At 41.5% G+C, this 27,636-nt stretch overlaps 1 protein-coding gene across 4 annotated transcripts in view; it reads right to left on the bottom strand.

Annotated features, from left to right (window-relative positions):
- Nucleotides 1-18,820, bottom strand: part of MIS18BP1 (MIS18 binding protein 1) — a 61,349-nt gene extending 42,529 nt beyond the window's left edge. The window contains exons 1-6 of one of the 4 annotated variants that reach the window (XM_084884966.1): nucleotides 18,670-18,820; nucleotides 11,854-12,470; nucleotides 6,973-7,074; nucleotides 3,583-4,058; nucleotides 1,426-1,499; nucleotides 231-361 (exon numbers count right to left, since the gene is read on the bottom strand). In XM_084884966.1, the coding sequence (XP_084741092.1) occupies nucleotides 231-361; nucleotides 1,426-1,499; nucleotides 3,583-4,058; nucleotides 6,973-7,074; nucleotides 11,854-12,379 (1,309 nt within the window). In that variant the 5' untranslated portion in view covers nucleotides 12,380-12,470; nucleotides 18,670-18,820. Of the gene's footprint in view, nucleotides 1-230; nucleotides 362-1,425; nucleotides 1,500-3,582; nucleotides 4,059-6,972; nucleotides 7,075-11,853; nucleotides 12,471-15,280; nucleotides 15,361-18,242; nucleotides 18,648-18,669 lie in introns of those variants that run through there. The other 3 variants (XM_084884964.1, XM_084884965.1, XM_084884967.1) reach the window with 3 other exon arrangements.
- Between the last annotated feature and the right edge of the window lie 8,816 nt (nucleotides 18,821-27,636).

Here is a 27,636-nt window from a genome sequence, read left to right as displayed (position 1 = left end):
TTATAGTCTTATAAAGGAATTCTCCCCAAATAAGGAACTTAATTAAAACAATGAATAAATAAACTGTCAAATAATTTTACATAATGTGGTCAATTCTGTTTTTAATTTTTAGTTTTGACTGATTCAATTTTAAAATCCCTAATTAAAAGTAAAAAATTATATTAGTATTAGAAATATGGTTAATTAATTCACTTATTAAAATGACTTGTCAATTAATAATGACTCATTACCTGCTTCTTTCATGGAAATTCGGTCTATCATCCCTTTTAATATATAAATGTTGCCTGATAATGTCTTAAGTTTGTTGTGTTCAATCCGTTCTACAATTGCATTACTGTGCCAATAGATATTAGTGACATCCCTAGGAGAAAAAAAATAGCTTAGTTAAGGCCAAAATATTCACAGGAGTCACAATGGACATAGGTAAGTATATCAAATTATAATAGAAAGTAAAAATTTGCATTCCAGCTACATTAACAATATTATAATCGAATCAGAGGCCTCGCTCCTTACTGCCCGACTGCTCACTGCTCCTTAGTGCTGTTGCGGCAGCAGGAGAGGCTCCCGCCACCGCCGCTGTGCTTGCCAGCCGTGAACTCAGCTTCTGGGAGCGCACTGACCACCACGGGGCAGCTCCTGCATTGAGCGTCTGTCCCCTGGTGTCAATGCACATCACCGCAACCTGTCATTCTGGCCATTCTGCCATAAGGGTCGCTTAGGCTTTTATTATATAGAGGCCCGTTGCACGAAATTCATGCATGGAGGAGAGGGTGTCACTCAACCCAGCTTGCACCCTCTCCAATCTGAGACCCCTTGGGGGATGTCTAACTGCCAGTTTAGGCCCGATCCCTCTCACAATCTGGGATCGCTGGCTCCTAACCACTTGCCTGCCGGCCTGCCCCTGTTTCTGCCTGTCAGCCTGATCACCCCTAATTGCTCCCCTGCCAGACTGATCACCCCCAACTTACCTCCCTTGCCAGCCTGATAACCCACAACTGACCTCCCCTGCCGGCCTGATCACCCCCAACTGACATCCCCTGCAGGCCTGATCGCTCACAACTGCCCTTGCCTGCCTCGAACCACCTCCTCTGCGCAAGGCAGTGGAGATGATGAGACTGGCTTACTCCACAATGCGTGTAGCCGCAGGACCCCCAGGCATCACGGTGCGGAGCAGCTGCTGGGCCCCACCTTCACTGTGCAAGCAGCAATCTTGTGATGACAGTGGTTGGGTATTGATCTATGAACAAGGAAGCCGTTGTGGTTCAATTCCCAGTTGGGCTATGGGTTCCATTCCCAGTGGGGTATGTGCAGGAGGCAACTGATTGATGATTATCTATCATTGATGCTTTCTGTCTCTCTCCCTTTCCCTTCCTCTCTGAAATCAATGGTAATATATATATATGAACATTCAAATGTTATACTTACATCAATTTTCCTTCTACGCATATAGCAGTATTATTGTTGATTATTTTAATCATCCATTCCTGTAGCTGGACTACCTAATTAAATATAAAATAAAGTATATATTTTATGCATTATTTGAAGTATAAAGCATTACAAAATCAATTAACTATTAAATTAAAAGAAAAACTCATAAGTTATCCAAATGATTCCTTAGTGCTCATCTATATAAAAATCATACTCTATTTTAAATAGCAAACAAAATAGAAAAGATGGTGAGAAACACTGCGCTGAAATCTTATTGCATAGTTTCTTTTCAATCCAGAACCAATTATACTTTAAATATTCTTATTATTTAGTATCTCAACCCCTCCAGAGGTGGCGGGAGAGGGGAGGAGGAATGACCTAAAAACCTACAATAGTCATTAAAACATTAAGTCCCACCAAAATCCCAATAACTTGGACAAAAGGGGTTAGTTGTGTCATATACATATATGTCACATCACTCTTATTCCTAAAAACTCACAGCACATATTTTTTTCTTTACAAAGTTGATTTGAAGTTGCATTCAGTTTCTTATAAACTATAAAAGTAATTGGTAGGAATCTATATTTAACAGCATTTTATTTCAAAGTAAATATCTGAATAGCAGAGAATTCCTTATTTTAGGTCAAGTAAAATTCTATCATAAGGAAAATTTCTGTGAACACCAGTGGTAGGAAATTGTTTCTATTATATAACAATTTAACATTGATCTAATTCTGATGAGATATGTAGCCCAAGGTCATAACAATGACTAATTTAACAAGTCATTTACTTTATATATAAAATTATAAGTTTATACATAAAGACATTCTCCAGTGGTACTTTATGTTGAGTCATGTTAAAAATGGAACAATGCTGTTAGTTACTATACGTCACATTTATGTTCATTTAAAAAATTATAGGTAGGATTTGGGGAAGAGGCAATAAAATTCTAATTCCACATTGGGAACTACTTGAAACACGTACATCAAATAAGTCAGATGCTAGGAAAAATAAAAGTTAACACTAGATATTGTCCCAAGCATTTTAGATGCATTGATTCAGATTATCCTCCTAGCACTGGGAGATATTATTAACTTCATTTTATAGATAAAGAAACTCTGTAAGGTCTAGTTTAGGAATATAAATAACTTGCCATGTCACACATAGCTAGCTAGTTAGTGGCACAGATAGGTTACAAAATTGAAATTCTGGCTTTAGAACCCCAAACTATATTGCTTATATAGAATATCAAAATATTCATTCAGCAAATATTTGTTGAGCTCTATATGATGAGGCTGATTATCTCCAGGAATTGAATTATGTACAATTCTGTAAATCACATAAAGGTTTAGTGTTTTCTCTTGAAATAAGAAATTACTAGAAAATTTTGAGCAGAGAATGGCAGAATTTAATATTTTAAGGTTAGGTAGAAATTGAAAACTTCACAAAGACCCTGGCTTCTGTTTGGAAAATGCCCACCATCATCCTGTTAAAAATTAGTGGACAAACCTTTAATAACTATAAACTTAACCTTTCAGTTTTCTCTTTGAACTTATTGTTCCATTCCAGTTTCTCCAGCAAATGTCCTAATGTAACATAGTTTGATGTCTGAAGTCTTTTATTGATCCCTGTTACTTTACAAAAGAAAAAATTCTCAAATCTTTAGGTGCTATACATAATTCCTTTCTCTTGTTATTAATAGTACCCCAAGAATCGGGGGTGGGTGGGTGTAAAAACAGGAATAAAATTAGAGTTCATCCCCACAGGGAGTAAGTAAATTGTTGAAGGCTATGCAACTAATAATCAAGCACGGTAAGACTTAACACCTGGGCCTTGCTTTCAACCCACTGCCTCTGCATTAAATAGTAGTAAAGAGCCAATACCGGTTTGGCTTAGTGGATAGAGCGTCAGCCTGTGGACTCAAAGGTCCCAGGTTCGATTCCGGTCAGGGGCATATGCCTTGGTTGCGGGCACATCCCCGGTGGGGGTGTGCAGGAGGCAGCTGATCGGTGTTTCTGACTCTCTGTCCCTCTCTCTTCCTCTCTGTAAAAAATCAATTAAAAAAAAATAGTAGTAAAGAGAGAACGTAAGTATAAGTTCTTAAAGAATGGGGATAAAAACAAAAATACATATCTGTCTTAAAAGTTTTCCTACCTTATTATTTTTAACTCCATTTGTAGTAGTTTGGCATATACTTGGAAGAAGCTTTGAAGTGTATCTTTTTGATTCCTGAGGCATTGTTACATTAAACCCTGGAGTTGCAAGCACAATTTTACATGTGTCATTTATAGAACCTGGAAGAACAGTTTCTCTGGACACTGTTTTCTCATTTCTTCCCTTAATTTCTTGTTGTGAAGTCCCTTTTATTCTGACCTCATTATCAGAAATTAATTGACTGTCATTTTTAAGAGAAACACAGTTAGTATTGAGAGTTTCAGCAGTAGTATTTTGGAATTTTTCATAGGTAGCGTTAATGTTTTCTAAAACAAGTGTGTTCTCTTTGAACTTAGTGGTTGAAACTGTATTCTCCTTTGAAAAAATTTGTTTTGCCAACTGAGCTCTAGTTAATGCCTTGTTGGAGACTCCTGCAGCTGAAACATTTTTATGTTCTTGGTTCAGAATTGGAAGCTCTGCAAAACAACAACAACAACAACAAAAAAAGTCAAATGAAATTTTCAGAAGATTCATATGAAATAAAAAGAAAAACAGGAAAATTTAAACCTTAATATTAAAAAGATGTCTTCAGGAGAAACCAAGATTGCAGCACAGGTAAACATCTGAACTTGCTGCCTCACAAAACCACTTCAAAACTACAACTAAAAGACAAAACGGACATCATCCAGAAACACAGGAAGGCTGGCTGAGTGGAAACTCTACAACTAGAAGGAAAGAGAAAAGCACACTGAGACTCAGAGGAGCTGCGGAAGTTAAGTGCAGAGGTAGGGAGGCACGTGCTTGGAAAGGGCTGGCAACTGGGTGTGTGGCTGTCTTTTTCAATCGGGAGGAAAACAAGCTCCCAACTGCTCTGAACTCCAGTTCTGGGCGAGACTCTGGGGACCCAGACTCATATAGGGAAAAACTGGACTGTCTGGCAGTGGGCGGAACTTAAGGGCAGCTTCCTCTCAATGGTGCTTGCAGAGATTACAGAGGGAAACTGAGACCCAGAAGCCTCTTAAGGCGCAGGGCTGAGGATCAACCATAGCTGTTTGCTCCATACTGTTGATTCTGAGACCATGCCCCATCTAAGCTGTGTACAGAGACTTTGCATATGAATGGCCTGGCCCTTTGGAATCTAAACTTACCTAACAAACTGCAACTTGGTCAGAGAGCCCCAGAGCCACCAAAAGAAGGCCTAAGGCCCTATAGCAGCTTGCATTGCTTCACAGCTGGGCCTCATCTGGGCACCTCCAAACCCCAAACAAAGAAGAGGAATCTGCAGATCTCTCTGTCTCTGTAGCTCCTGATGGGTGAACTCAGGCAGAGGCTAAATTAGCAGTTCCTTAGAAATCCAAGAGCCAGTGTACCCAGGGGTCAGAGTGGAATCATCCAGATTACAACTCCTCAGATCCATAAGGGAGATCTGAGGGGGCAGACTCAGTGAGCACCAAAGCCCACTGAAGCAAGTCTTGCCCCATAAGGATCTCTCCAGCACAAAAGTTCTCCCATTGTAGACACAGCTGATCCTCACAGCCAGTTGGCCTGGAGGTCAATTCCTCCCACTGATACCAACAACAATCAAGGCTTACCTACAAGACTATGCACACAGCCCACAAAGGGGTGCACCAAGAGTGTCCATCTCAGGTAACGGGAGGCTGAACCACTGGACCATATAGCACACCTAGCACACAAATCTAATCTATCAACTCAGGGAAGCAGCAAAAATGCAGAGACAAAGAAACAGGTCACAAATGAAAGTAATGGAGGAAAGCAAACTACTGGATATATAGAGTTCAAAACCATGGTTATAAGGTTAATCAAGAGTCTTCTAGAAACCACTGATAAATTTAGTGAGACCCTCGAGGATAGGAAAAAGGACCAACTAGAAATTAAGCATACACTGACTGAAATAAAAATAATATACAGAGATCCAACAGCAGAAGATAGGATCGCAAGAGTAAGTCAAAGATTTGAAATACAAAGAAGCAAAAAGCACCCAACTTGAAAAAGCAAAAAGAAAAAAAATCCAAAAATCTGAAGATAGTGTAAGGAGCCTCTGGGACAACTTCAAGCATACCAACATCAGAATTATGTAGATGCCAGAAGAAGAGAGATACCAAGATATTGAAAATCTATTTGAAGAAATAATGACAGAAAACTTCCCCCACCTGGTGAAAGAAATAGACTTACAAGTCCAGGAAGTGCAGAAAATCCCAAACAAAAGGAACCCATAGAGGACCACAATAAAACACATCATAATTAAAATGCCAAGAGCAAAAGACAAAGAGAGAATATTGAAAGCAGCAAGAGAAAACAGTTACCTACAAGGGAGCACCCATGATTGTCCGCTGATTTCTCAACAGAAACTATGCAGGCCAGACAGGAGTGGCAAGAAATATTCAAAGTGAAGAATAGCAAGAACCTACAACCAAGATTACTCTACCCAGCCAAGGTATCATTCAGAATTGAAGGTCAGATAAAGATCTTCATAGACAAGAAAAAGCTAAACCAGTATTATATGAAATACTAAAAGGTATTCTTTAAGAAGAAGAAGAAAAATGTAGAAAGGGAGTGGACTAACAATTCTCAGGGGGAAAGGAGTGTGAAGGGGAGGGAAAAAACTGTAAACCTATGGATGAGGTCAGTGGGGGGATAAGGGTAGAAGGTTGGAGGGAAACCAGGTGGAGGAGAACTATGGGGGTAAAAAAGAACAACTATAATAATGTGAACAATAAAGATTAAAGATTTAAAAAAAAAAAAGAAAAAAAAAAAAAGAAAAAAAAAAAAAGAAGTCGTCTTCAGGTTAAGAATACTCCACCCTCCAGCCCAGTGTTTCTGGTTACTTCTGCCTTTTATGATTTAACCAGAGGCTTGGCGAATGAAATTCATGCACTCAGGGAGTGGGAAAGGCTGTCCCCATCCTGACCTATGCCCGCTCACAATGCGGAAACCCATGATCGATCTCCCCAAAGGGGTAGGCACTGCCCATCCAACTAGGGCTTCTCAATGGATTGCCCCAAAGAATAGGCGTGAGCCAGGAGACCCCATGTCAGGGGTCTAGCCTCCATGGCTCCATTGCATGGAGGTGGAGTGCTGGGATCCTCAGCCTTGCTATGTGGAGCTGCCAGGACCCCAAAACTCACCTCTGTGGCTCTATACACATGCACGCATGCCCACTGTGCACAAAGCCTCCTGGTGATGGATCGTTATGGTGTGACGGCGTGAGGGCATCACAGTGTGATGGCATGATGGACACATAGGCTTTTATTAGTATAGCTCTTTCATCCACAGTTAAAGCTTATTGCCTACACTGGGAAAATAATTATCTAGAACATTTAACAATGCACTCAAATAACAAACCAAAAAATAAAACCAATAGCACTTTACCGTAAGTTAAATTGTGCAGAGGCGCTTTCTTTACTTGTTGACATTGAATCTTTGGCTTGACTGGGAGTAAAATATTTGATAGTTCTAGAGGAACTTCTTGGGCTGAGGTTGAGATTTTTTTTTGAAGAAAGAAGTTGAGATGTGTTAGTCACTGAGAAGAAAAAATGCCTTTTAAAACTATTTAAATAAAGACGTAGGTTTAATAATGACCAAATACAGGCACATAGACTTTTTATAACATATTATTAGTTACATAAGTTTCTTCCTTCATTATTTTCTCATGCCTTTTCAAACCCATTTTCTATACATACATTATGCTGACAATTTTTTTAAAACCTCCTTTCAGGGAGCAGAGTCGCACAGCGGAAGCGTGCTGGGCCCATAAAACCTCCTTTCAATCCTTAAAAAAACATATGCTTTTTAGCCCTAACAGGTTGGCTCAGTGGTTATAGTGTCAGCCTGTAGACTGAAAGGTCCCAGGTTCGATTCCAGTCAAGGGCATGTACTTTGGTTGTGGGCACATCCTCAGTGGGAGGTGTCCAGGAGGCAGTTGATCAATGTTTCGCCTGACTCTCTATCCCTCTCCCTTCCTCTCAGTAAAAAACAAACAAACCAATAAAATATATATATTTTAAAATACATGCTTTTTAAGTTGATTTTTAGGGAGAAAGGGAGATAGAAACATAGATGATGACAGAGAAACATTGATTGGCTGCCTCCTGCACTCCACCTACCGGGGTAGAGCCCATAACTCTGACCGGGCCACATGGGTCTACACTCAATCAATGAATCACACTGGCAGGCTGAGAAAGCATTTTTTAAAATTTCATGTTACATCTTGCCAGTTTTAGACAAAAATATACTACTGAACTTAGAAGCCTAGAAATCTGGAATAAAATCAGTTATATATAATATATGAAGTACCATCCAGTTTTGAAAAGTCTGCTTCTGACTGCTGTAAATTTCTAAATTATGAAAGAATAGTTGACGAGTTGTAACTTATGTTTTAAAAATCAAAATGTTGAGACTCAATAGCAAGCTCAATAATAATTTATACCCCTTTGACAGCTCTTTTAGCAATCTTCAAATGCACAAATCTGGTAGGCTTAAACGATAAGATCTTTGAGTATTGCTAACATTTTATTCTGCTGTACCTCCTAGCATTTAACTAAATTATTTTATGTTTAATTTCAAATATCATACTTGAAAAAAATCAGGAGTGAATGTGCTTTAAATGTGCGACTTTGGCCGAAACCGGTTTGGCTCAATGGATAGAGCGTTGGCTTGCGGACTGAGGGGTCCCGGGTTCGATTCCGGTCAAGGGCACACACCTTGGTTGCGGGCACATCCTCAGTGGGGGGTGTGCAAGAGGCAGCTAATCGATGATTCTCTCTCACCGATGTTTCTAACTCTCTATCCCTCTCTCTTCCTCTCTGTAAAAAATCAATAAAATATATATTTAAAAAAAATAAAAAATAAATGTGTGACTTTGGCCTTAGAATCATAACATGAAGATTTTATTTCTCTTACAATTTTTAAATTATTTCAGAAAGGAAAGCAGAGGGAGAGAGAGAGATAGAAAGATCAATGAGCCCTACCTGGTTTGGCTCAGTGGATAGAACATCAGCCTGTGGACCAAAGGGTCCAGGGTTCGATTCTGGTCAAGGGCACCCAGTTTGGTTGCAGGCTCTTCCCTGGCCAGGGCCCTGGGTGGAGTATGTGCAGGAGGAAACCAATCGATGTTTCTCTCACATTGATGTTTCTGTCTTTCCCTCTAACAAAATAAAATAAAAAAGAAGCATCAATGTTGAGAGAGATTCACTGATTGACTGCCTCTTGTACACGCCACGCTGTGGATTGAGCCTGCAACCTGGGCATGTGCCCTGACCGGGAATTGAATCATGACCTCCTGGTTCATAGGTCAATGCTCAACCACGGAGCCACGCCAGGTGAGCTATAGATTTTATTATAATGACATGGTATAAACGGACAAATTTCTATTTTACTTGTTCTACAGAAATAGCAGGGCAATGTAGTAAAGAAAAGCAGATAATGTGATCAAATATAACATGCTGTTTATAACCTGGGTCATTTGAGAGTCCAACATCCATGCAGAGGGTCTCTGAAACTACATAAAAAATTTGTGTTTGTATATATGTGTCTTTTCTGGGAAAAGAGTGATCAGATTCTCAAAGCAGTGAGTTACTTTCTCTTCCTCTAATTCCAAATTACATATAAAATGTGCTTTAATGTGCTTATTTCACTTGCTTCTCCCTTTTCTCAGGCTGTATGAGAAACAGACTATTTTGTGTACTCACCCACCACCAGCCTAAACTCACATAGAGAACTCTTTCTGTGTCAAAATATATCACTGTCTTTGAAACACAAAAATGCACCCATTATCTACTATGTAGTAGTTAAGACTGTGGGCTTTCAAACAGATATTTATATTTAATTCTCAGCCCATCACTTATTATCTGTAGACATAGGATAGATAAAACCTCTTTGTAAGTTCCATTTCCAAGTCTATTAAATGAGCATCTACCATATCGTTGGCTGAAAGGGATACCCCAACTACTTTGTCTTTCTCTCACTTCATCCTATTTAGCAAAATTATAATCTGTTAAAATCCAACTCCTTGACTATTCCCCACCAGTACCTATACAGCTAATAGGGCAAGAGGAATACTCACAATCATACTGATTGGTCTTATTTAAATCCATGTCCATATATCTCAGCTAGGTTCTTAATGTTGCCCAGAAAATTAAATTTAAGCCTAGACCATTCACTCTTCCAGTCTCTTACACTATTCAAATTTCCATACCTCCTCAAATTAATACAATACTGCCTACCTTCCTGTTTGATTGATGATCTGTTTATGTTCCTAAATCTCCACATTTATTATTATTATTACTATTATTATTATTATTATTATTATTATTATTATTATTGTGTGTGTTAATCCTCACCCGAGGATATTTTTTTCATTGGTCTTTTAGAGAGTGGAAGGGAAGGGGAGAGATAGAGAAACATGCACATGAGAGACACATCAATTGATTGTCTCCAGTACACATCCTGACAGGGACCAGGGATTGAGCCTGCAACTGAGGAATGCACCCTTGACCAGAACTGAACCTGGGACCCTTCAATCCACAGACTGATGCTCTAGCCTAGGGGTGTCGAACTCAATCAGAGAAGGGGCCAAAATCTAAAATCCAGCCTAAATCGCGGGCCGAATGGTTTACTGAACAGTCATAAACTGACAATGTCATAAACTGACAGCGGAGTGCAGTGATGACAGCGCGGTGCAGGCCACATTACAAGGCCTGGCGGGCTGGATTTGGCCCGCGGGCCTTGTGTTTGACACATGTGCTCTAGCCATTGAGCCAAACCAGCTAGAGCTGCCAAATCTCCACTTTTAGATTTTATTCTTTCTCAGCCTCTGAAGGGTATCAGACTTCTTATCTAAGTCTTTCCTTCCTTACTGGATTATTTCCAACAGCATACAAAAATGTTATTTCACAATCATTAAAAACAATAAAATCTTTTAATGTCATTTCTTAGCTCCTCACAAAAAGAGTTGTCTACATTCACCACTATCAACTTCTGTCTCTACTCTCTCTTAAACCCTTTTGTATCATGTTTTGGCTTCCATTATTCCACCAAAACTGCTCTAATCAACGTCTCCAATGACCTCCACATTCTTAAACCCAATGGTCAAATCTCAGCCTTCATTTTACCTGACTGATTTTGCAGCATTAGTTTTGTTGTCTTGGCTGCCAAAGTACCAATCTTAATTTTTCTTCTTCCTTTTCTTCTAAGTGGCCTTTACTGCTTTCTATCATTTATTCTAACTTCTAAATTTTGGGGCTCATTATTGAATATTTTCTTTCTACACTTAATCCTTGATGATCTCATCTCATAGTTTTAAAAACCATTTAGGTACTAGTAGTTCCCAAATATATTTTTCTCACCTGGACTATGCCCTTTAATTACAACTAATTTTTTTCACATGTACACACACATTTTTAAAAGACATGAAAATTCACATGAAAAAAATGAGATCCTGCTGAAACCGGTTTGGCTCAATGGATAGTGTTGGCTTGGGGACTGAAGGGTCCCAGGTTTGATTCCGGTCAAGGGCATGTATCTTGCGGGCATATCTCCACTCCGGTAGGGGGTATGCAGGAGGCAGCTGATGGATATTTCTCTCTCATCGATGTTTCTAACTATCTCTCTCCCTTCCTCTCTATAAAAAGAATAAAATTTAAAAAAATCAATAAAATATATTTTTTAAATAAAGACAAAAGTCAGATCTTATCATCCCTCTACTTAAAACCTCCCAATGGTTCCCTATTTTGCTCACAATAAAAGCCGAAAAATCTTACCTTCACCTATTAAGGTTCTATTATACATGATCTGACCCTCTTATTTATCCACACTTCCCCAGCTCTGTACTTTCATTCCATGATACATTAAACTCATGCTAGTCCTTGAACTTGTGAGGCACACTCCTGAAATAACAGAATTTCAGGGCATTTGTACCAGCTATTACCTGTCTGGATCATCCTTCCCCATTCTCCAAGATACCTATCTGTATCTATCACATTCTTCAGTTTTTCAGCAGAAATGTCATTCTCTTGGAAGCATATCCTGACTATCCCACTGAAAATTTCAACCTACTCTAACTCTCCCTATTATCCTTACTCTGCTACATATTTCTTTCCACTTCTACTGTATCACAAAAATTATCTACTGTATCTAATCCCCACCACCTGAGTGTGAGTTAGCTACAAAAGGGCAGGGATTTTTGTCCATTTTGTTTAGGGTGTAAATAAATAACACATTATAGCTTTTTAACCAACACATAATATAACTAACCTCTTAATAAGCTGTTTTCTGATTTAAGTGATTTGTTGTTTTCCTTTTCCTCATAGAGGTAGGTATGCTGCAATACTCTTTTCTCAGCTCCATTATGCATAAAAATTTTGTTACTTTCACTTTTTGGTGATGCTTGTTCTTGTTTAGTACACATTAACTTCTCTTTCATTCTTTGATATATTTTTCCTGGTGATTCATAGTTTGCTTTATTTTTTAATCCATCCTTATTGGGCTTTATAGCACTGATATCAATATTAAGAAGACTGTTAGAGGTGCTAGGCTCTGCTAGCATGGTAGAATGAAATACATTTTTATCTTGAAAAAATTTCATTTCTGAGAGTTGATTCTTTTTCTGGTCATTCAGTTTTAGAAAGGAGTTCTGATATTTCAGCAAATCTTTTACAGGAGTAAGTGTCCCTGAAGGAATGCTGTCAAAAAAGACTGCATGAATGGGCATATTTCTCCTTTGAGAAGATGTCTCTGAGGACAAGTGAGTTTCTGGATGTTTTGAAGGTGTTGTAATCATCTTGATAAACAGAATCAACAAATTTCTTCTATCAAAAATTTTACTTAATCACAGTTTTCAGGACAGATCTTCAGCAGGAGCCCAGAAGAACCTATAATTCAATGTGAAATCAAACTTTATCAGGCTTTGGTACAGAAAAACTTGTTTGCTTTCCATAATAACATTCTAGTTAAAAGGTTTAATTGGTTCATAATAACACTGGATAACTTGTAGCTCACAACTCAGTGTTGTCCCATAAACCAAAAAATTTCAGGTCCAGGGACTTTCTCTCTCTCTCTCTCTCTCTCTCTCTCTCTCTCTCTCTCTCTCTAAACATATCCTCAGGTGGGGGAAGGGCATTCACCAAAACATCTACTTAATAGCACTAAGAATTGAGGGGGAAGGTACAGAGCTGATTTTCGTGGCTGACCTGCTGCTCTTCCATACTGTAGGCTTTATTGGAATAAATGGTCATTTATTATTCAATCCTGTCTCTGCTGTATTGGCTCAATTAATGACAGGCTGCCAGGACCGATTAATTGGTTGTTGGTTGTCTGGTTTCAGCTTTAGTGTGGTTGGTGGAACAGAAAAGGACAATAGGGGAAAGTCATCCAGGATTTTCTCTGACTATAGAAGCTATGCAGAACAGATACAGAATAAAAAACACCACTAGGTAGAGGCAATCAGGAAACACTTGAACCTCCGTTCTCGCCTACTCAAAAGAAGAGCAAAACGAAGTTGATCAGACTCCAATGAAACAAAGAAACCTTAGATAATGGGGATTCAATAACTGGCATTCCTCAAATTAAGGAAGGAACAGTGTGTCCTAAAAGCCAAGCATACTTGATCCAACAGAGGTCACAAATAAGAAATGGTTAGACCAAGATGGAGGCATAGGTAAACACCCAAACTTGCTGCCTCACACAAACACTTCAAAACTACAACTAACAGACAAAACGGACATCATCCAGAACCACAGGAAGGCTGGCTGAGTGGAAACTCTACAACTAGAAGGAAAGAGAAAAGCACACTGAGACTCAGAGGAGCTGCGGAAGTGCAGAGGTAGGGAGGCACGCGCTTGCAACTGAGTATGTAGTTGGCTTTTTCAATTGGGAGGGAGACACAAGCTCCCGACTGCTCTGAACTCCAGTTCTGGGCTAGTCTCTGGTGATCCAGATTAATATGGGGAGAAACTGGACTGTCTACAAGTGGGCGGAACTCGAGGGAGACTTTCTCTCAGAGGTGCTTGCAGAGATTATCCTGGGACATTGAGACCCAGGGGCCTCTTAGGGCAGGAATCTGTAGGCAGAATAATCTCTGACATATGCCAAAGCAATTTCTTCACTGATACTGCTCCAAGGGCAATGGAAACTAAAGAGAAAATAAACAAATGGGACTACATCAAAATAAAAAGCTTTTACACAGCAAAGGAAACCATCAATAAAACAAGAAAGCCCACTGCATGACAGAACATATTTGCCAACATTATCAACAATAAGGATTTAATCTCCAACATTTACAGGGAATGCATGCAGCTTAACAAAAAGAAGATAAACCACCCAATCAAAAAATGGGCAACTGATCTAAGTAGACACTTTTTAAAAGAAGACAGAAGGTCAAGAGATGTATGAAAGCATGGTCAAAGTCACTAATCATCAGAGATGCAAATCAAAACAACAATGCGGTACCATCTCACACCTGTCAGAATGGCTATTAACAAGTCAACAAATGACAAGTGCTGGCGAGGATGCGGAGAAAAAGGAACCCTCGTACACTGCTGGTGAGAATTTTGACGGGTGCAGCCACTGTGGAGAACAGTTTGAAGTTTCCTCAAAAACAAAATGGAACTCTCATTTGACCCTGTGATCCCACTTCTAGGAAGATATCCTAAGAAACTAGAAACATCAATCAGTAAGGATATATGCACCACTTTGTTCATAGCAACACAGTTCACCATAGCTAAGATTTGCAAACAGCCTAAGTGCCCATCAGCAGATGAGCGGATTAAAAAACTGTAGTACATCTACACAATGGAATACTATGCTGCAGTAAAAAAGGAGCTCTTTCCATTTGCAACAACATGGATGGAGATGAAGATTATTATGCTTAGTGAAATAAACCAGGCAGAGAAAGATAAATATCACATGATCTCACTCATTTGTGGAATATAATGAACAACATAAGCTGATGGGGAAAAAAATAGATCCAGAGATAGAGACACATCAATTAGAACTTCAAACCTCAGGGAAGAAATTGTGAGGTAACCAGCAACCCAAGAATGCCTGATATCGTTTTTCTAGCAATGCTAGCAATCATCAGTAGTACGGTAATATTACCTGGGGCAAATGGGGAAGTATTTTGGACTTATGCTCCTGACCCTTCATGGGTAAGACCCCTTACATGGGCTGATCCTCCGTCTAATATAGTCACCAATAATACCAAACACCTTGGTCATCCAGGAGGGCCACGGGTGGGACAAGGAAGTATAATTACACAGGGGTCTCCACCCAGCTTCCCTTATGTATGACACAAAATCAAACCACTGCCCCTCTGTGTGTAAAATTAAAGAGGTTTCTGCCTTGTGTGGACACCAAAGGAAGGGTGTCACTACTATCACTACTTGCCCCTGGGAGAGGTGCAAAAAATGTAACTAAGACCTTGTCTATGCAAAAAAGAAATTGACAGCCAGTTTGAAATGGAATTACCATGGGCTAGAGCAAAGAATATCCTTACGTAATATTATTCTACAATATCATTATAATTTCCCCCAGATTTGTGTTACCTCCATTACCTATAATACCTAGTACCTCGCACACTTGGAATCAATAAAAAAATCATCATTTTGGTGGAGACAAAGTTAACACATCTATATATATAAAAGGCTAAGTGTCTGTCCAACTGACGGCTATTGTGCACACTGACCATCAGGGGGCAGATTTTCAACGCAGGAATTGCTGAGCTGCCATGACTTGGTAGAAGCAGTTCTTGGGTGACACACCTGGAACTAGAGAAGAGAGAGCCCATTCTGGGGGGGTGTCACCTGAGAACTGCCCTCTCGCAATCAGGACCCCTCAGGGGATGTTGTAGAGCTGGTTTTGGTCCTCCTAGGCCAGGCAAGGGACAGCACCTGCCAGAGGAACCCCGCTCACTCTGCAAACAACCTTCGAACCACAGAGCTGTCCCAGGTGTGGCCAGCTGGGGATGGATCATGGGAGGTTGGCTCCAGGGCATGTCTGGCCCATCTTGCCCAGTCTTGCCCTGCTGGCCACCTTCTAATTAAATTCCTTTCAATGTGCACGAATCCAATGTGCACTGGGTCACTAGTCTCTTGATATTTTAAAATTACTACAGCATAATACACAATTATCCCAAGCAAACTTATAAACTAATTTTTTGAATGTCTGACAGCAATTTAAAAAGGACATGAAAGCATTTAATCCTTCCATTGTGTAGAGAGTCCCCTGGAAAGGCACCTGAGCATTCTATATTGGTCCCTCTTCTCATAATCCAATTGCCCACAGCTATTGCCTGAGCTTTCTGATCATGTCGAGGCTGAAGCCTTGGGATGACTGGTACCATGGATCTGTCTCTTGCCCATGAGGCAAACTGTGCCCTCCCTGGAACCCGGGGTCCCCAAGATATGTGATCAGTGCTGGGGCCCTGCCAGCAAGTGAGGGAATCCCAAGGCAGGTGCTATGCGCGGAGGGGAGAGTGGTGTATAGGCTACCAAGGAGACAGAACTGAACCTCACATCACCCTGCTTGGCCCCGGACAAACACAATTGCAGAGGGCTATCAGGAGAGAACTTGGGGGTCAACAGAGGTGGGGCACAGGCCCAGACCCTCACCCCCCCCCAGGAGCCTGAACCCTCACCCCTGCTGAGGGAGGTCTCCTGCCCCCATGGCTGCTTCACTTTCCATACCCAGCTCAAATCAGGACCCAGATAACAGAGACTTGGCCGACAGCAGCTGCCCTCTCACTGCAACAAGACTTGTGTGAGTTGTCTTGTACCTATGGCGTGGAGAAGTGTGTTTTTGATATCTAAATCCAGCCTATCACCAGGAATGCTCAGGGCCTACTCAAGAAGGCAAATAATCCTTTCCACTAATATTTACAGGGTAAAATAAAATTGTTGTATTAAATTTGACAGTAAGATAGTAGTCAAATTTTCAAGCTAATTTAAAATGGCTAATTGAAATAAGCGAATATCCTAGAAAAATTAATTGTACTGGACAAAAAGCTGTTCCTAAAGTGTTAACTAAAATTTTTATTGGTAGTTCATCTCATGGTAAAATTGCATAACATGTAATGAACCTAAAGCAGTCATATTAGAGTGCAAAAAATTAAAATTTAAAAGCTATCAATATTACATTATAAAATTTTCAAAAGCCTCCTAACATTTAAGTAAAAAAAAGGGGGGATAGTAAAAGAATATCATGTAAGGAAAAATATCCTATAAGTAAAGTACATCTAGAAAAATTTTACTTTAGAAAGTTAATTGTAATGCTAATAGCAAGACACCCATGAAAAACACACATAGTGTCAAAACAAGCCAAAGGAAAATCATTTGGGCAGAAAATGAAAAAGCATCCCAAGTCAAATTTATAGAAAATATTCCTTTGAATATGTTTTTATATTTTCAGAAAACAACTCTGAGACCATGTGGATTCCTTCAACAGAGAGGAATTAACAGGACTACTCCAGCCATGAAGACAGAAGAGAAGTAGTCCAGAGATGGAAGACGCTGATGTTGCCTTGCCATACTAGCCGTCAGTAGCTGTCACTATAGATTCCCTAGGACCAAATCAGAGAGGGTGGGTCCTGTCTTACCATCATTTGTTCACCATCCAGAACTAAGTATCATTGCTGACAAATACACATAAGGAACTGTCTGACATTGAAATTGATACTTAGAAGAACTGTTGGCCCAGAAACTCACTACAAACTGATTCATTTGCCTTTCAGCATAACCATTATTGCTTGTTTCATTCTCGGTTCTTTTAAGTGTATTTCTAGTAGCACATGATCTCACTCATCTAGGGGAAATGAAGAACAACATAGACTAATGAACAAGAATAGACCCAGAGACAAGGAGGCATGGATAAGACTATCGGATCTCATAGGGGGGTCAGGGATAAAGGGGAGAGATCAACCAAAGGACTGTGTGCATGCATATGAGCCTAACCAGTGGTCAAGGACAACAGGAGGGTTGGGGCATGAGTAGAAGGATTTGGGATGGGAATGGGGGGATGAGGACAAATATGTGTTACCTTAATCAATAAAGAAATTTAAACACACACACACACACACACACACACACACACAAGAAGGCAGCAAAACAGACCATACAATTGCATATCTGTAATAACACCTGCTGCGTCTCCCCCCCCCCCCCCCCACACACACACACAAGCACAAGAACAGGGAAAAAGTGTGGAAGTGTACCAAACTGTAAATAGTGTTTATCTTTGAAAAGAATAAAGGGGCCTTCCATTTTCAAAATAATTTTAACGTCTGAAAATGCTTGCAGTCAATATATTACTTAATCAGAAGAAAACAAGCTGGATGGAGCAATTGTCCTGATAGTCTGGTGGATCTTGCACACAATCTTCCTACTTGATAACCATTCTAAAATAAAGGTTTTGTCCTAGAAGTGATTTTAGAACAAAGGTCTACAGTGCTCATTATCGAAAGGAATCTGAAAGTGGCCTACTTTCTTGATAACTACATTACACACGCAACAAATACACCCACCGAATGAATAAGTAGTTGTGAAATCACTGCCAAAGCCAGAAAAGTGCAAAAGCCCGAGAGCCTCGCTGGCTTTAGGGCTGGGACTCGCAGCGCCAGGGGAAGGGAAAGGGAAAGGGAAGGCAGGCCGTACCTGGGGTGAGGGGCCGGTCGGGGCCAGCCGGCCGCAGTTCCCGCTGGACTTCCTGTAGATGGGCGCCCGGACCCCCGAGCCAGGCCTCCGGCCCCGTCGGCCCCAGTCAGCAGCCCGGGTTCCCTACCACCCACAAAAGTAGGTGAATTCAAATTTGAAGAGCCCGCCCCCCAGCCAGGCCGGCATTGGAGCGCTCAGGAATGGCGTCACCGTGCGTTTCACGCGGACTCACGGAGACTGGGGCCACTCCCTCGCCACGGGGGCAACGCTGTTTCCAAGAAATGCAGGGAACCCCAAGTTGCCACGGATACTGATCGCGCCCCCACGCTCTGCAGTCGTGGAATCCGTTTGGTGTTCACACGGCGCCCGCCCTCTGGCGCTCCGCCCGTCCTCCCATCATGCTCTGCGGCAGGGAACTACGTCATACCGATCGACGTCGGACGTCGCCGGCGCGCTGCGGCGCCGCTGAAGATTCTGAAGTTTGGTCCTTCCAGGCTACCATCTGCCCGCCGGTACGCTCGCTGGTGGCCGGTAGTTTTCCGTTTCTTCCGTGTTTGAGGAAAAAGCCTGCTGAACATGTCTGAGAGAATTTTTTACATTTATTTTTATTGTTGAAAGTATTACAGATGACCCCGCGCCCCCTTCTATCGGCCTCCTCCGTCCCGCCCTCCGCGCAGCGCTTTTCGTTTTCTCAGGCCGTCAGCTCTGTGAGACCGAGGAAAAACGTTTTGTATTTGAGGGAATAGACTCAATGCAGAGTTATACTTGCAATGTAGTTTGAGTTGTTCCCGCAGAAACTGACTTTTTTTTAACCTTATCTCGAATCCCAAAGGCAGCGTCGTGCGGTACCTAACTTCAGTCTTGGCGAGGAGGCCAGAGTAACAAGGGTTTTCAGCTCTAACCCCCTCCCAGCTCCCGTTGAGTGTCTTCTCTCCAGGAATTTACCCCACCCCAGCCCCCGCATTTGAGACAAGAGTTAATCTATGTCTCCATGAAAATTCCACAGCACTCGAGTCATATATCGCATTTCTCCAAATAAGCCTGGCCTGAAATGGTGGTAATCGCTTTTATTTTTCTTTTTTAAGTGACTTTCATATTCCTCTTTTCTAAGCTGTATCCGAGTATACAGAATCCAAAATATAAGCAAATGAAGGCAAGTAAGGAAATGAAACCAGTTGGGCTTGGGTGGAGGGAAGCAAATTTACAGGGATAAAATGAAGTTTCTGCCTGTGCAGCATCACGAGGAAATGCTAGGACATGGATCTGCACCAAATCTGTGGGGAAAGCCACAGTTAAACTATATGCTATGAGACATGTATGGAATGGAATAAAGGGACTTTGAAGACATGGAGTTCATACTCCAACGCATCTGAAATAGAGGTTTGAGAGGTTTCTATGCCTCAGATGGAACGAGCCATGGCTCACACATTTAAGCCAAAATAGGAAGCTTGACATGTTAAGGGCAGACACTCAGAACTCGAGATTTTCTTTTTAATTAGCCACTTCTCATGGGAGAAGTAAGTAGCTATGTAGCATGTTTCAGGGTGAAAAACAACAGGAATTTACAGGACTAATGATTTTCTAAGCAAAACTGGATAAAACTGCTAATGGGTACTTAGGCTGTTTCCTAATCTTAAACTATTGTAAATTGCGCTACTACGAACACAGGGGTACATATATTCTTTTTTATTAGGATATATTCCTAGAAGTAGGATTACTGGGTCAAATGGGAGTTCCATTTTTAATTTTTTGAGGAAACTCCACACTGTTTTCCATAATGCCTGCACCAGTCTGCTTTCCCACAAGAAATTTATGAGGCTTCCCTTTTCAGCACATCATTGTCATTTGTTGGTTTGTTGATGATACCCATTCTGACAGTGAGGTGGTACCTCATTGTTTTGATTTGCATCTCTCTGATGATCAGTGACTTTGAGCATTTTTTCATATGCTTCTTGGCCTTCTGTATGTCCACTTTTGAGAAGTGTCTATTTAGGTCCTTTGCCCATTTTTTGATTGGATTGTTTATCTTCCTTTTGTTAAGATGCATAAGTTCCCTATAAATTTTGGAGATTAAACCTTTATCAGATATAACATTGGAAAATATGTTCTCCCATGTAGTGGCTCTCCTCCAACTTGTTTTTATTTCTCAAAATAGCTGCAGCTATTCGGGGTCTTCTTTGATTCCATATTAATTTTTGAAGTATTTGTTTTAGCTCTGTGAAATATGGCATTGGTTTTTTAATAGGGATTGCATTGAATCTGTAGATTGACTTTGGTAGTATGGACATTTTAATGATATTGATTCTACTAATCCATGAACATGGTTAAACAGGGGTGAAAAAAACAGATTTTATGGAATTTCAGAAATTAAGAGGACCATGTAAGAAGAACAGGGCTGCAGAGCAGAAGATATATTTCCATAGAATAGGGAAGCTGAAAAAGCTGCAACAGGTACATTTCCATAGAATGAGGGAGCTGGGAACAGCAAAAGTTCTATATTTACAAAATAAAGGGAAGGAAGCTCCTCATTCAGAGGAAGAAGAAAAAATCCCAAAGGAAATAGAAAAGGAAAACAATAAGGAGGGGAGCAAAAACTATGTCCCATGTGAGGTGTGACCTTTGAGTTCAGGAGTTTATAAGGTCACCAGGCTAAGGGAATAGTGACCAATCAGGGGATATCAAAGTACAAAGATCTGCAGCCTTTATAAACAGAAGGGAAAAGAAACTCAGTGGGACCTTTTTCCCTTCCCACATTGGCGTCTGTACTTGTTCTTAAAAAATTTTGCACCTTTTGCTATACCATCTCTGTCCATGGATTCATTCTTCAACTCAGATGGACCAAGAGCCCAGGAACCATTGTACCCATGGGAACACTGTGTGTTCTTGTCCAAAAATCCTGATACAGCTAGAAACTGCCAGAGCTAGGACCCATTGCCCACTCTCTCGTTCCCTTGTCCCTACTCTCGTGGAGAGTAAACTGCTCAGTGGAAACTGTTACGCGCAGATTTCGTGATCCCCAAGGACCACCAGGGAGCTGAGTCCGATGCAATAGCAGAAAGCCTGTTCCATGCCAGCATGGGCTCTGTCCCACTTACACCGACATTGGCGAGGCGGAAGAGTGCGAGCTTCAACAGATCAAGGGGTTTTATAGGGGTGGTGATGTCACTGCTTTGGCTGACCCTGATTGGTTGGGTGAGGGCTAGGGTCCAGTTACAAAATGGAGGATAGCTCCGCCCTGCCCCACAGTACAAAATGGAGTCAGGAGTTAGCCCTGCCCTGCCCTGCCCTCTCAGAAACCAACTCTTCCCTGAAAATACAAACACACAAACCACCCTTCAGAAGAAATCTAACCTCCATTCTGTGAAATAAGAATAAACCCAGGGATGTGAGGAACAGGAAAATGTTCATGTGGAGCCCCCAGGGGAGAAGGGCCAAGGCCGTTCTGATGCAGAATTTTTGGACTGGAACCCAGATTCTTTGCCGGAGTTGAAGAATGAATCCATGGACAGAGGGTAGTATAGCAAAGATGGAGATTTTTTGAAAAACAAATACAGACTTCCACATGCAAACAGGGGAAGGGTCCCACTGAGGTTTTTTTTATACCAAATTTTTGGGCTGGAACCAGGATTCTTTGTCTGCCAGAATCGAAAAATGAATCCAAGGACAAAATGATATAGCAAAGATGGAGATTTATTGAAGAACAAGTACTGACTCCCATGTAGGGAGGAGGAAGAGGCCCATTGGGTTCCTTTCCCTATGGCTTATAAAGACTACGGATTCTGGTGCCTGATATCCCCTCTGATTGGTCACTATTCTGTTGCTATAGTAACTTCTGGGCTCAAAGATCGAACCTCACGTGCGCGACATGTGAGGTTCTCTCCCACCCCTTATTGTTTCCCTATTCCCTTTGGGCTTTCTTCCTCTCCTTCTGAAGGAAGGGCTTCCTTCCCTTTATTTTCTAAATATAGACCTTTTGCTGTTCCCAGCTCCCTCATTCTATGGAAATATACCTTCTGCTGCTCTGCAGGCCTGTGTTTCCTCCATGGTCCCTTAATTTCTGTAATTTCCTAAAGCCTGTTCTTTTTCACCCCACAAAATTCCTGTTTCAGTTGCAAGGACTTGGGCTTTTATTCTGGAGGCACCTGAAGGGTTCTGAGTGGGAAAATGGCCTGGGCAGTGTTCATACTAATGGTCACCTTGGCTACAACATAGAAGACGGAGGCAGTCAGGCAGGGAGATCCCCCTTCAGGGGTCAAAGCTGGTAGTGGGTGGATTAGCTCAGTTGCAGTGGATGTGGATGTGGGAGGTAGGACTGACCAGGTGGGGTATGGGTGGGAGGAAAAGCCGGTTCAGCCCATGTTCTCAGCTTGGGCCTTCAGTGCACAGCAGTACATGCAGGACACACAGCTCAAAAGGGCAGATGGGCTCATTTCTGAAATCCCAAAATGTTCACCGAGAGGAGGTGTGGTCTGAGCCCTCTGAGGAGGCCCTGAGGCCCTGAGGTGGGAGGCCTCAGGGTTAGAAGCACTGACATTCAGACATTTGGGAGGACGATCACAGGAGCAAGGCCTGAGTGTTTACCCCATATTGAATGCCCAGCGGTTTAGTTAAAAACATAGTCGTCAGCCTGGCCTACATGGCTCAGTGACTGAGTATCAACCTATAAACCTGCAAGTCATGGTTGGATTCCCAGTCAGGGCACATGCCCGGGTTGTGGCCTCCATCCACAGTGTGGGGCATGCAGGAGGCAGCCAATAAATGATTCTCTTTCATCATTGATGTTTCCCTCTTTCTTCCTTCCTCTCTGAAATCAATAAAAACATATATATTTTTTAAAAATAATAAATTTTAAAATCCCACAGAAGTCAGCCGAGACAGGAAGCACTTCTTGGTTGTCTAGGGCAGGTGGGTGGTGGATAATTGGGGTGTGGCTGTTAAATTGTGTTTGAAGCTTATTTTTGGTGAGCTACGAAAATGCTCTAAAATTATGGAGATGAATGCACAACCATTAATATACTCAATGTACAATTTGAAGGCTGAGTTTGATGGTTTGTGAATTATATCAATAAAAAAATGAATATTTAGATTAATTTCAGAAAGGGGTATCTGCAAGGTGTCTGTACTGTTCTTACAACTTTTCTCTTGATATGACATTATTTCCAGTTTAAAAGTTAAAAAAGTGAACAGGCCAGGAGTGGGGAAGGAATGGCAACTGTCGTGGAGACTCGGAGCATAGGACCGGGAGGGAGGAGCCCGGATGGGGGATCAGTGGGAGGAGGAGAGGAGAGCCGGAGCGGGAGCTGGAGACCTGTGGGTAGTGGTCAGGCCCCGGTGGAGGTCTGGTGGAGGTCCGGTGCCAGATTTATGTGAAAAGGCTGCAGAGGAGGAGTGGGATGGGCTGCCTGGGACCATCTGGTTTATCTGCAGTAATGACCATATGCAGAGTTGGTTTACTTCTTCCCAAATTGAAGGTCAGTTTAGACAATTTGAAATTTTGGCTTTCTCTTTATTCTGTTTATGTTTTTAAGATTTGCTTTATATTGGAAAAGATGTTGGTACTGAAGAACAGTGAAATGCAGAGGATTCCTGGCTATGACCCTCTCCCAAGTAGATCCTGGAAAAGGGTCTGGGGTGTTATCCAAGGCATAAGCTTAGATAAGCTTAACCATGCAGTGTTGGGACATTTAAGTAGTTGCTAATGAAGAGACTGCTCTACGCAAGCAGGACCAAGGGCAGGCTTAGGACTAAAAAGACCAAAAACCTTAATTTCAGTTTCAAGCATACACAAAACAATTAATTGCTGGAGGAATTACACCACATAGAACATATGCAGCATTTTATTCCTCACAAAAGTTCCTGACGCTGTGCGTACAGGCTTAACGGAATCCTGGTGGAGGGGTCTAGCAGTGGGGCTGGTCCAGTCCGGATGCAGGGGACTGGTGTTCCTCACCCAAGAGCTCAGTCGCATCCCCATCGGGAGGTACTAGCTGTTCTTCTGTCGTCTGTCTGGGAGCGGAGCGGGGAGCCGCACAGTGTGGTGTCCTCTGTCAGACTGGCAGAAGGATGTGCCTTTTGGATGTCGGATAGTTGACTGGGTAAGGACCTGTTTTTAAAGTCTGTTCATACCCGAGGCAGTTCAAGTGGCTATCCATGAATTACGTGTTATCAATCAGGGTGTGCACTCGTGGGTGCATATCTGGGGGAAAGTACGTCACTCACACATATGGCTATCATAGTAAGTCACTCTAAGTCAGTAATCGAAGTTCAAATTCGTATCTATGGGATACACACATTTAGGGCAGTAGGGTAGGTGTTCTTAATATGCTTTAGGTTTCAGAAAAGTTAAACATTTTAAAACCTTTTAAATATTTTTAGACATTTAAAAATATTTCTATATGTTACTACAACAGACCCTGAGACTATAGAGAAACTGAGGAAATTGCAAAGAGTTTTGGCGAGTCACTTTTACTCCTAACTGCTTTGAGTTCCCTGTGGATGGAACCCACCATGGAAGTCTGGGAGATAGTTAGAGCTGAGTCCGGTGCCCTGCATGGTTAGCAAGAGTTCTGAGGGACCGAATGGTCACTGTGTTTCTGTGGTGAGACCCTGTGAGTGGCCGTGTGCAGGGCAGTCCTTGTGAGTTAAGCATCCCCCACACTTAGCCAGTGGGGCTGACTCGGCTGTGCAGCAGAATGCCCATAAAGCCTTCTTGGAGAAGACCAAGAAGACCAAGGATGCTTCTGAGAAAAAGGAGGGACGCTGTTTCATACGCCAGCGGACTCAGGGAACAGCCTTCCAAATCTGAGTGAAGGAACACACATGGGTCTCTCCCTTATATCCCTCTCCCTGTGATATTTGTCCCACAAACATGGATTATGCTTTTCGCGGGCCTTGCAAGAGGGCCCCCAGGTGTTGGGGGTCTCCAGGCCATATCTGATGGTCTGGCCTGGCACCAGTGTTAATAGCCCTCCCTCCGGGGCAGTGCACTGTTCACAGTAACAGGTTCTGCAAGACCAGTATCTGGGAAGGAGAGAGGGACTTAATTATAGGTTATCAAGAATGTACACTGAGCTTGCTGGCCTGGATTCAGGTCACTGGCCTCCAAATATGAGGGTTACATTGGAATTGCCCCTTTTAGCCTCCTCACTCTGATCCCTTTCGAAGAGTGCACCACCAAGACCAGAGGCAAGAGGAGAGGGGGCTTGTCTGTTGAACGTCCTCAGGTTTTTTTTATATGGGGCCACAGCTGAGACCCACTGCCTTCTCCTCTATCCTTCCTTTTTTATTTTTTAAAAGAGAATGCTTATTTTATGTATATTTTAATTGATTTCATAGAGGAAGGGAGAGACGGAGAGAGAGAGAGAAAGAGAGATGAGAATCATTGATTGGCTGCCTCCTGCACACACACACACACACACACACACACACACACACACACACCCCACAGAGATTAAGGCCACAATTGGGCATGTGCCATGACCTGGAATCGAACTGTGACTCCCTGGTTCATAGGCCAAGACCAACACTCAACCACTGAGCCAGGCTCAGGTGCTGGTAAAACTGCTTGTATAAATAAAATAATAATATTGCTGGTTTAGTGCACTTCAAGGTGTTCTTTGAAACTGTTGGGAAATTTGATAAGAATTTATAACTTAAAATTTGAAAATTACCTTGTAAGACGTAATGGAGCCCATTTTTTTCTTCAAAACCTATCTTGGGATATGATTATTGATTTGAGAGAAAGAACCATCAATGTGAGAGAAAAACATAAATTGGTTGCTTCTCATACACACCTCTCCTAGGGACTGAATGCCCAGCCTAGGTATATGTTATGACTAGGAATTGAACCCTCAGCCTTTCCATGTACAAAATAATGCTCCAACCAACTGAGCCATACCAGCCAGGTCATGGAACCAACTTGTAGGAAAGAAAATCTTATATTAATCCTAAGATTTCTGCATTTCTGCATATCTGTATAAAAAACAGCTAAGTCAAGGTGAGTTCATGAAACACCTTGAGGACTTTTAGTTGATTAAATGAGATGTAATGTATGCAACCTGCTCACCACTGTGCCAGGCTTGCACTCACTCTTTTGTGGGTTCAGTCGGCCTCATTCTGTTTCGGTGTCATTGTTATGTTTTCTTTAAAACAATTCTAGGTTCATAAATTGTGCATCATTTCTCTGAAATGCTGGCCCTGAAAATTGGGAGCAGAGTGTTTAAAATTTTAGCATCCAGTTAATATCTCATTGGCATAAGCTCATAAATTCAACTGTTATTGAAATCTTGATTTGCATAATGATAAAATAAGTAATTTTCGATATATCAAGATTCAATATATCAATATGTCATTTGCTCTGTTCTCAGTTCAGGTCATCTATAACTTTATTTCCAGTTTAGATAACATTTTGTTTGACATTATTTTAAATCTCATCATGCTTCCCACAAATGAAGACTGTTGGATTTATGGGATAGGTTCTATCTGAGGAACTGATTGAGATAGTTATGAAAAAATAACACCTTTAGGTCGGATTTTTTTTTTCTCTTCATTTTTGTTCTTTTGTTAGGGGCAGGAATAGAATGTTGGGGATGAGCTATAATTATAAGAAATAGTAGTTGTGCTCTGTTAACCATGATTGTTCAGTTCTGATTAGAGAAAGCACATTATAATCTGGCTGAGAGCTGTATGCCTTGGGACATGGGAGCTAACATGGGAATGCAGGTCATCCTTTCTGAGAACGGCCTAGATTAACAATTTTGTAACCTGTAATCTGGTCCCAGAGGCACCTAGCCCTCATTGCATGTAACCCTAACCACTGTACCTTGCCTAATCTCCCATACCTGTAATTTCTACTTTCCCATGGAATCTTTGTTCTTCTACCCAAGATAAGCAGCTGGCTTATGGGAGGTGTGCCTCTGGGACCAAATTGACATTTGTGAATGACCTGCTGCTCTCCCATTTCACCCGCATTATTGGAATAAATGCTCACCTGTGAGTCAACCCTGTCTCTGCTTCATTGGCTCAAGTGGTGACCAGCAGTCTGGATCCATTGTCTGGTTTCACTTTAAGTAATTTTATTTATTTATTTTATTTTATTTTATTTATTTATTTATTTTTATTCATTTATTTATTTTTTTAATATATTTTATTGATTTTTTTGACCCCCTCCCTCCCTCCCACACATCCCCTCCCTCCCCAGAGTTTTGTGTTCATTGGTTGCACTTATATGCATGTATACAAGTCCTTCGGTTGATCTATTATATCCCCCAGATCTTCCTCCCGTCCCCGCTGTAACTTGATAGTCTACTTGTTGATATACTGTCTCTATATCTATCTTATGGTTCATCAGTTTATAATGTTCTTTATTATCCACAAATGAGTGAGGTCATGTGGT

This window comes from Pipistrellus hanaki (genome assembly GCF_964339955.1).
Source record: "Pipistrellus hanaki genome assembly, chromosome: 1".
NCBI classification, from domain to species: domain Eukaryota; kingdom Metazoa; phylum Chordata; class Mammalia; order Chiroptera; family Vespertilionidae; genus Pipistrellus; species Pipistrellus hanaki.
The sequence above is the reverse complement of the archived record's forward strand: the minus strand, read 5'-3'. Positions and strand labels throughout refer to the sequence as shown.